Source organism: Arctopsyche grandis, chromosome 11, assembly GCF_051622035.1.
Source record: "Arctopsyche grandis isolate Sample6627 chromosome 11, ASM5162203v2, whole genome shotgun sequence".
NCBI lineage: Eukaryota > Metazoa > Arthropoda > Insecta > Trichoptera > Hydropsychidae > Arctopsyche > Arctopsyche grandis.
Window position 1 is genome coordinate 17,289,111 of NC_135365.1, and position 9,763 is coordinate 17,298,873.

Here is a 9,763-nt window from a genome sequence, read left to right on the forward strand (position 1 = left end):
AGAAATCTCATAGAAATATAATGTATGTAATAACGTAAAGCAATCATGTTTTTAATTTCGTACAAAAAGGTATACATATGTAAAGCTATAATACTATTTTATTGTTTTCCTAATAGATATTTGTATGGCTGATTGATCGTTTAAATACCCCTATGAATATTTTATGTACAATCAAAATTATTGTTCATATTCTCTAATTTTATATTGTATTTCAGAGAATTTGGACATTATTCGAACAAATGAAAGTTGGAAAACATAAAATAAAAAATTGAACCTATTCAAAAATTTTGTATGTGGATCTACGCATGTAACTTAACGTATTATATGATTGTAATAAAGCATATACATATGTACAAGTGTAATTCAGTAGAAATCATATATTGAAATAGATTGATTTTTATGCTCGTAAATTTATGTCAAATAAATATTTATATGTTGTCCATAAATATAAAATTATGTAATTAAATGCCAAAATCGCTAGCACTCGTTCATTAATTATCAATGAGTTCAATAAATCAATACATCTATTCACCATAAACTATCCAACAAAGCACTTCGAGCCGTTCATCCGGCGTGACGCTAATTTTCCGCGGTATTTTCCGACACATTGGTCATTCCACGTTGACCTATGCGAGCGATATACATCCCCGGGAAAACCAACCCCTTTCTTTCCGCAGGGTTCGGCTCGTAAATCACATTCGGGTGAATGGCAAACTTCCCCGGCCGAAGGGATGCGAACGAGCGGCAACAAGAAAGCTTCATCATTTACTTAGTGAACTTGCGTAATTAAATACACCGTCATCACCTTTGTTCTAGGATTTAATAAGTGGCGACCCTTACGCGTGAAATAATTGCCATTTTGGTAATTAGCCGACGTGAATTCGGTGAATACTCAGGGGTGTATCTCCTCCCATTGCGACGAAGTGCGCATCGGAAAAAACGGGTCGTTGCACTCTGTTGGAGAAATTCTTCGTTTATTTTAGAAATTTACTACTTAAATAAGAAGGTTTATGAGTACTTACATAAAACATGTACTTTGTTACTGGATTGTTTAAAAATTATTAACCTATTCAATAATTTCTTTGCCTTATAAAAACATTAATAGTGCTTTAACATGTTTTACCTCAAGAGTCGCACTCAGTAAAAGAAGCATTTTTTCTAAGCTTGAAGTAAAACGTCCATCAATGTACACAATATTTAAGATTTTTTGAGCGATTGTTATAAATACTGTATGTATAATATTCAAATATAATAATCATTTCACTAAATCAACCCAATAAAATTTATGAAAATACTACGATGGTATAAAATAAAAATGACATTTGAAATAAAAACACTACGATTAGGTTTTAGCAATATTTTCTACAATAGACTGATCTTATTTCAAGCTCTTTGTATCTCTTTCACTATTTTTCTTATTTTATTTATTGATATATATTTTAACCATCAAATCTTCTTATTAAAAAAATCGTATACAATTTTATGAGAACAAGTTTCCATGATTTTCTAAATAATAATTTTCATAATCGTCAACTTTCTAAAGCTGTATTCTACCTATATATGTAGGTATGATTTATACAAATAAAAGACTACATAATTTTATAATAACTCTTTTAAAATTTAAATCTAAAAAAAATTAAAAATGTATGATTTTTTATTATCTATCTATAAATGACCGCTTGTAGTTAAGATAAAGGAAGAATATCTATCTGAAACATAAAAAGCTAGAACAGCGCAAAAAATTTCAATTCGTTATTTATAGGACCATTCAAGTTATAACATTATATGTATACTTTTATGGTGTCGCAAACATGATTCGCTTCCGAAATGAGAAGAGAATGAATTTGGGAATTTTTAGTTACCACATATAGAGGAATTTTCGCACGTGCATCTGACGAAAATTGACTTTGCTGTCGGAACATGATATCACGTTCTACTTGTTGCCGTATGATAAGTAGTGACATCCAGAAATGTGATCAGAATACGCAATGAGCACCTGTAAAATATTTCATTTTTACCTCAGCATCTGTAAATGACAAATCTTTGAATGGAGCGGTTCGAATTTCCACTCCAAGAATAAAATCCTCATTAATTTTCATCTAGACAAGTCCTTACAAATATTAGAAGAATTCAGATTTTCTATAACAACCATCTATAATATATGTTAACATTACTATAACTTAAATTTTATAACTTCCATATATTTTGATACTAAATATTTAAAAATAAAAATGCAGAATTGTATCTAATATATTTTTATATAAAATATTACTTAAATATTCTTACAGTGATAGTATGAAATCATTGATTATGAAATACATTGCGTTCGTAAAATCAATAAGTACAATATGTATATATATAACTCGAATGGTGCAGTTAAAAGTCGGTGATAAAGCACTCGCGTTATATTTTTTGTAATATTTATAAAAATATAAATATATATGTATAACTACATACATACATACGTACATTCAATTATATAATATAATTTAAAAATGATAAGTGCTGTTTTAAGCCTTTTTTATAAATGCTATTAAGTACAATGAGTGAATGCGTTTATTAGATATTAAAATTTTAAGCTGTGATTTATCATATGTATTATACTAAAATCCTAATAATGATGATTTGACGTGTTCGGTGATTTCAGGACTCTCACTGTCTGGAACGTCATAGAAGTATTCTTCGTAATCTGAAGTTGAGACTAAAGATAAGCAGAGTAGCATCAATAAGATAATAAACTGCACGGCGATCTTGACCCCGCCTGAATTAGCTGAAGTGACTGAAACGGAAGCAGAAATTATGATTGGACATAGAATTTGTTATATTATTAACGCCATTTAAATTTACCTAAATTATATATTAACGGCTTCACATTAATTTGAAACTCCATGATAACTGAAGCAATATAAATAAAATCAATGTTACATACGTCATTTTTTTCGTTATCGTAACGATTTTATTTATGTTTCTAATTTTTTTCAATGATTTTAACTTACTATTTTAAAAGCGATATTTAAAGTGAATATTTAGTAAATTTTCATACTTCTTTCAGGTTTTGGATCCGATGTGACGGTCACAAAAGTAAGATTTTCAGCCTTGAAGTAGATTGGATGCACTCGGGCTATGCATTTCACCACCATATGACCACCTTTGAAGTGAAAATTCTTGAGTGGTTCTGTCATGGTCACTTCACTCCACTCCAAACCATTTTCGGATTTGTGGATGCGCTTTGCAGCCAAGGACATCTGTGAATTCAAATTTTAAAGTAAAATATATGTCTTTCAAATTTCAACAATAATTTAGGTACCTACATATTTTCGAAAGCTTCATTCATATTCATAATATTCATTCGGAACTATTTATATATATAATATTTCTAAAATATGGGATAAAATAATTTCCGATGCATTGAATATTAAGCCTGGCATTTAAGTATCAAATTTTAAGTCGCAATCATTTTTTTATGTAGTATTTTGCTTACCTCTTCATTGTTGATAAGAAATGTTAAATTAGCTGCAGGTTTTGATTCAGATGTACTGCAATTAGCTTTTAAAATATCTCCTGAATTATATTGAGTGCGTTCAGTGCGAATTTTTGGTCCAGATTCAGGTAGAGCTGAAAAAAATATAATCACACTTATAAAATAAAATTATGTTAAATAACTAATTTAACTAAAATATTTATATTTAATCTATTAAAAAAATACAACATAAGTTAGATTCTTATTTAGATTTTATTTTGAATTGGATCATTATTTCTACGACATCTGTTGAATAATATTAAAATTATCGAAATTTTCTTTTATTGTTGAAAAAATGGAAATGTATATAGAACACTTACAAACAACGTCTACGTAGGCATATACGATGACTGTCGTAAATGACGACTCGGCGGAAACTTCACAACTAAAGTTTCCCGATGACGACAATTCCATATTCCTCAGCACCACTTGCGTCTCGTTAGACGACGATTCCTGCAACATACACAGTATAAAACTTTAGAGTTAAAAAAAGTCCACAATATTATAAAATTTTACACTGGCGTGGATAAAATCTCGTTTATTGACGCTCCAGTGATTTCAACGCACGTATAAAATTTATAAGGAAAACCCGCAGTGAAATAATTTGAGCGTGGCAAAGCTAACGGCTTGGTTTTTTTATGCTTTTTACTAAGATTATTTTATTAGGTCGCTTCTCGGCGGCAAGTATCTCTTTATATTCGGAGAATGAAATAAGAACACGAAGATTCGCATTCAACCGGGAAAACTTAATTTTCCACGAACGGACGCCTTCTCGTCTGTCGGGTCGTATCAGTTTCAAAAGCTAAGAGCACACACTAGACATTGCGGGTTTTCTTCGCGTGTGCATCTTATTTTTATTTGCACGCCTATGAACTCCTTCCTGGAAAGTATGAGAAAAACTAGCAGCCTAACAAATGCAGCCAAGTTTCAAATGAAACGTAGCTCGTTTCTTATGCAAAGACCTACTACATGCATTAATAAAATTTTTATTCATAGCGTTATACAGATATTTATTATATTATGAAATATCTCTGATTCGAGTTTTCACATGATCACAATACTTCATCTATTGTTTCTACGTACATAGATAAAGTAAAAATGTATTGATTTTAAATAATTTCCTGTACCTCCAAGCAATCGATTTATCTCGACAAAATTTCGAAACAGTAGATTAGAAAAGTTTCGATATTTTGATTATTTAAAAAACTAAAGATTCAATGATCACCTTTTGAAGATTTGTAGGATGAATAATGATAGGTTTTAACTGATAAACAAGAATTCAAAGTCGCCATTTCGTTCAAAAATTCCCGCAATCGCGATAGGTGTTTGTATGGGAAAGCGCTATTTTCAGAATGTCGTAATTTTTTCTCTGGTCATTTTAAAAATAAAAACCGTAGACAACTTTCTTGGTAAAATACATTTATTTTAATACAAAAAATACTAACAAAATGTACGATCCTTTCTCAAATATAAAACGGCCGAAATGACCTTATTTCACGCAAATATTTATATTGTAATTGTAAATTGTGACAAATTCACTTCTTAATGTAAATGAAATTACAACTTCACAAGTGAAATAATAACAATTATAATTCAATAAATTGAATTATATGTTAAAAAAAAATAATAATTCAATCACTATATTAAGTGAACTCAAATGTGAACTCAAAATGTCTACTTCTATTTCGACGATAATATGTGTTTTATTCAGTTTGAGATGAATGTCAAAGCGTCATTTGGGTCGTCATAATCAGAACCTATATTTTCATAGTACGTTAATAATTAACAACATAAACAACAACAAAAATTAACAACATAAAGTTGGAATTTTGCAATCAAATTTCACTGTCAAATATTATAATTTCACTTATTGGGATCAGTGAATACGTAATTTCCGAAGTGAAAATATGACTTTACCTAGTAATGTGTAATTATATATGATTTCGCTGAAACCACAATGTAATTATGATTTCACTATACATACATATGTACATACAAACGTATATCATTTTTTTTTTGACTAACGACTAAATTTTCCGTGTGTTTGAAACACTTTGTTCAAATAAATAAAAAGTTTTATGTTATTGAGGCAGTAATTGCATAGAATCCGGTCTTCTCGCGGAAAATTCAGCGACACGGAAGTTAAGAGAATCTGTCTAAAGGGGGGAAATTCCATGTATGCTAGTCTTCCGAGAGAGTTCAAAGCATTCGAGACGAAGGTTCCGGAAGTCGGAGGTTCGTGGCACACCAGTCACGTCGTTCTCGAATTTTCCCGAAGCAGTTCCTCTCCGGATATTGCAGCACGATGCAAAACATATAATGCACTCGCAGACTCAGCGGGAAATGCAACTTCGCCGACCGCAAAGTGAAATAATGCCATCGCCCACTTTCAAACGCCAGTCACTGCTATCTTTCTTATTCTGCGCACTATACGTCCTTAACCGAAGTCAAACCTCGTATAAAGTCTTATATAGGTCGTACATTATATATATATAAAGACACTAATCTGTGTGTATGTGTGTGTGTCCTAACGCTAGCCGAACATAATGAATCGATAAAAAGCCTAAACTTTGTATAAATTCATTTGAGGTCTCGAACTGGTCACCTCTCAACACAAATATCCTCTATATAGGTATATTCGAGTTGGGAGTTAACCGATTACGCCATGGTCCAATTTCAAATTGTCCTTTTTTTTAAAATTAATTGAAAATTTTCATTCTCGCCATGTAAAAATACGTAATTATAATAATTTTATTTAGCGAGGTTTTGATCCATTTTTTTTGGTTTTGGTTAGCGAGGTTTTGAACATTTCGTTTTTCATATTATCCGATTCCCGATTTCGATTTCGACTTTGATTTTGAATTCGCATTTTATATTTTTATTTTTTCATGCATACTTTAATTGGCATGACCGATTCCCGATTTCTGTTTCAGTTCTGATTCCAATTAATTATTATTATTCATATTGGAACTTTTTTTTTAATCATATAATATATCAATCCGAAAGCACCTGTTGAAATTTCATCGCGCATAGACTGGTATATAGTCAGTATTTACCCTCTTCTTCTTAAGAAATGATGTTGCTAAAAATCGATGGTTGTTTTATTAATTTATTGTTGCTAATTGTTTAAGTTTATTGTTTAAGTTTTTAACTACATCATTTTAAATCAAAAATTTGCATTTTATGCTCCAACTTGATGTGAATATGTCCATATATTTGTTGGTAAATTTTATACTATCGATTATTATAAAAATATTAAATTCTCCCATTACGTGTAATGACGGAATTAATCGATTGCGTCATATTAATAATTCAAAGCCTTAGTATTACAAACCATGTTACATATCGCGTCCTTATAGAGCAAAGGTTCAAACTCCATAGGACTTAATTGTTTATTCATTGGAATCAAGTTAGGTTCACTAATTATATAAATATTTTTGATTTATGATATACTCAGTGGCTCCTTTGAATAGGAGGTCGAAAATAATGATGATTGTTGACTTTCGACTAATCTAACATTTTCTTCTCAATTTCAGTTATTACTAACTCCTGGTAGTACAGCATATTGAATTTTGACCATACACCAATATAACTGGTATTGTAATCTCTAGTACCTACATGAGCACTTTGACCGACTCGGATAGCGCTCGTGTCCACACCCAGTCGACCCCTACGGAAAATTCACAGCTAAATTCCTCACTACGATCAACGTGTCCAGTTCTACCTGCTTGTGCCAGTACCCTGTCATTTCCGCGCCAATGTCGTGCTGACATTTCGGCGCGGTAAAACTGAGCGCGGCGTCATATCGGGGCGTAACATTTCTGGGCGCGACATTTTTCAAATTTCCGTGTGATGAATATAGAATACGTGACATAAATCATTTGCTTCTCTTAACACATTATCTCAGTTCATCGACCGATCATTAATTTCTTTTACGAAAAATTCATTTTGACATTAAAAAACCGCTAAAAATTTGTATAAAGTAAAATCAAATCATAAAAAGTATTGAAATATATAATAGTGCGATTAAAAACAATCTAAATATCCTAAAACGAATTCAGAACAAATAGTTCAGATTATTTGTTCGATATCTCTCCATCATAAACCTGGATAATTGGGAGTATACTTTTTATACTTCAATAATTTTGCATGCAAATTTTGTTTTTCTTATTTGGTTTTACTTTTTTACTAACCTCTTCTTACTTTAACTTATGATCACTATTAAGAAAAAATGTTGGCTCTTATCCGATCGTTTTCATACTTTGCCATTTTGCTAATTTTGGTCATAAATATAAGTGGAAGTGTCATCCGCCATTACGATAGTGAAATAATATCGTAATTAGACACGTTTGAAAATACTTCCTCGTATTTCTCCCTGACGTTTATCGAGCGTTTTATTAGCCTCTTATTACTTTTCGCCATCATTTGGCCATGTCAGATTTTAATAATTTAAACGCCTATAACTTTTTTTTTCACTCTATATTTTTTTCAATGCGCGCAAATGACGTTGTGCCAAAATTTTACGCGCCGAAATGACGTCGAGCTCAGTTGTACCGCGCTTAAATATCAACTCGATATTGTCTGCGCGGAAATGACGGGACATCGATTTTTGTTTTAAGTCCTTTTTTTGCTTTGATTTTCTATTTATATCTTACATTTCAATGAGAGGTTTTTGATATAATTTATTATTAAAGTCAAATTTATTACTTTTGTGCGTTGTATTGCCAAGAAACGGTACATCGTTTTAAAAATAATACCCATGTGGTCTGAGAGAAGATGAAATCTTTAAAAAAATATATTCAATTAATTGCTCAATTTAGTCAAATTTTGGAGTTACAACCTGAGCGCTCTAAGGACGCGATAAGTACATAAAAGCTTCGATATATTAAAAATTGAGTTCGTGCATGTTTGAGTGATATTAATGATGAGCCGTTATATTTGAAAGTACCAGAAGTCCAATTTTCAGTTCCAAAAAGATTATTTCTGTTTGACTTACTTCACAAATTGTTATCACTGCTTTTAATTTGATATGTCCAAAATTTTCGATAAGCAGAATAAACGTATTGCAGGCCACCAGTATTTTTAAATATTATTAAACGCAAAATATTATATTTAATGTTTTGCGAAATATTTCACGAAATGAAGGAAAGTGGACTTTTGCCACTTTCAAATATAACGGCTCATATGTACATATGTTTATATATGCAGATAAAACAACTCACGTCAACATTTATTCCTGGAACTTTGAAGGTTTTTTTCTGAGGTGTATCCTTCGGTGTAAACTTGTAAAACTCTCCTTGTCCCCGATACCACTTTACAGTATATAGAGGTGCACCTTGCAACTCGTATGTGCATTGCAATATTGTACTACTTCCTCGTATTACTACTGGTGGTATCGCCTGCAGCTTTGCACGTATGCTCCATAGACCTGAAATGATTCAAGATTAACTAAACTCATATCCTTACAATAAAATATCACACTAAATGATTCCAATTCGAAAAAATTTTATGTACTACATATATAAAAACTCCATAAGCATTTATCCATCGTTTTCATAATAATATCAATGCTGTATAATGTTAATCTCAGTATTGGTTTCACGAAGGAATATTGTATTTTTACATTTACGGATAACAAGAGGTTCTGTTTTCAAGACGCAAATGCTTACAAGTAGCATCATTTCCCCAGAGAAAACTCTGTACAAGATACAAATTGGCATTCTGAAATAATGACGCGATTTTACATTCCATCGTACGAATATTTATTATACATTCTAACGTTAGAACGACACATCTCAAACTGCGGCATATCGAATAGTCAAATTCGAATAAACCGATACAATTTGTTTTGAGTGCTCCAACGGTCGATCGTACAGCAAAATTTAGCGGTTTTACATTGTAAATTTATGAAATCTGCCGTTCGTATTTAAAATTGATGACATTGAAACAAGTGTCTTAATACCTGTGTATATATTTTGGGAGCTTAAATCATTTTAGTTAATGCAAAACGTATTTACATAAATCGTACAAGAATATTGATGTATTTTTGACATGAAATAAATTACCTATTTAATATCAAAACAAATTTGTATTTGAATTATTCAAATTACATTTTATCTTCTATTTAGCAAGTCCCATCAAACTTTCCGAATAGATACGTACATATGTATAGATATGTACATATGTATGTTTGTATCAATTGTATGTATGTATGTATGTATATTTTGTATGAATTTTTTAAAT

At 30.9% G+C, this 9,763-nt stretch overlaps 1 protein-coding gene across 1 annotated transcript; it reads right to left on the reverse strand.

Annotated features, from left to right (window-relative positions):
* Positions 1-2,603: 2,603 nt before the first annotated feature.
* LOC143918591 (cell adhesion molecule 3-like) lies at positions 2,604-9,201 on the reverse strand. The gene is made up of 6 exons (XM_077440531.1): positions 9,150-9,201; positions 8,743-8,948; positions 3,841-3,973; positions 3,482-3,615; positions 3,044-3,245; positions 2,604-2,701 (listed from the first exon to the last, which is right to left on the reverse strand). The coding sequence occupies exons 1-6, from the start codon at positions 9,199-9,201 to the stop codon at positions 2,604-2,606; spliced, it is 825 nt and encodes a 274-aa protein (XP_077296657.1).
* Between the last annotated feature and the right edge of the window lie 562 nt (positions 9,202-9,763).

Bases quoted from the DNA above. Each gene is read 5' to 3' on its own strand.
- LOC143918591 (XM_077440531.1), bottom strand. From the start codon at position 9,201: ATGATGCTACTTGTAAGCATTTGCGTCTTGAAAACAGAACCTCTTGTT. The intron at 8,949-9,149 runs GTAAATGTAAAA...GAATCATTTCAG, and splicing joins AACAGAACCTCTTGTTATCC to GTCTATGGAGCATACGTGCA. The intron at 3,616-3,840 runs GTAAGTGTTCTA...TATTTTTTTCAG, and splicing joins TGCCTACGTAGACGTTGTTT to CTCTACCTGAATCTGGACCA.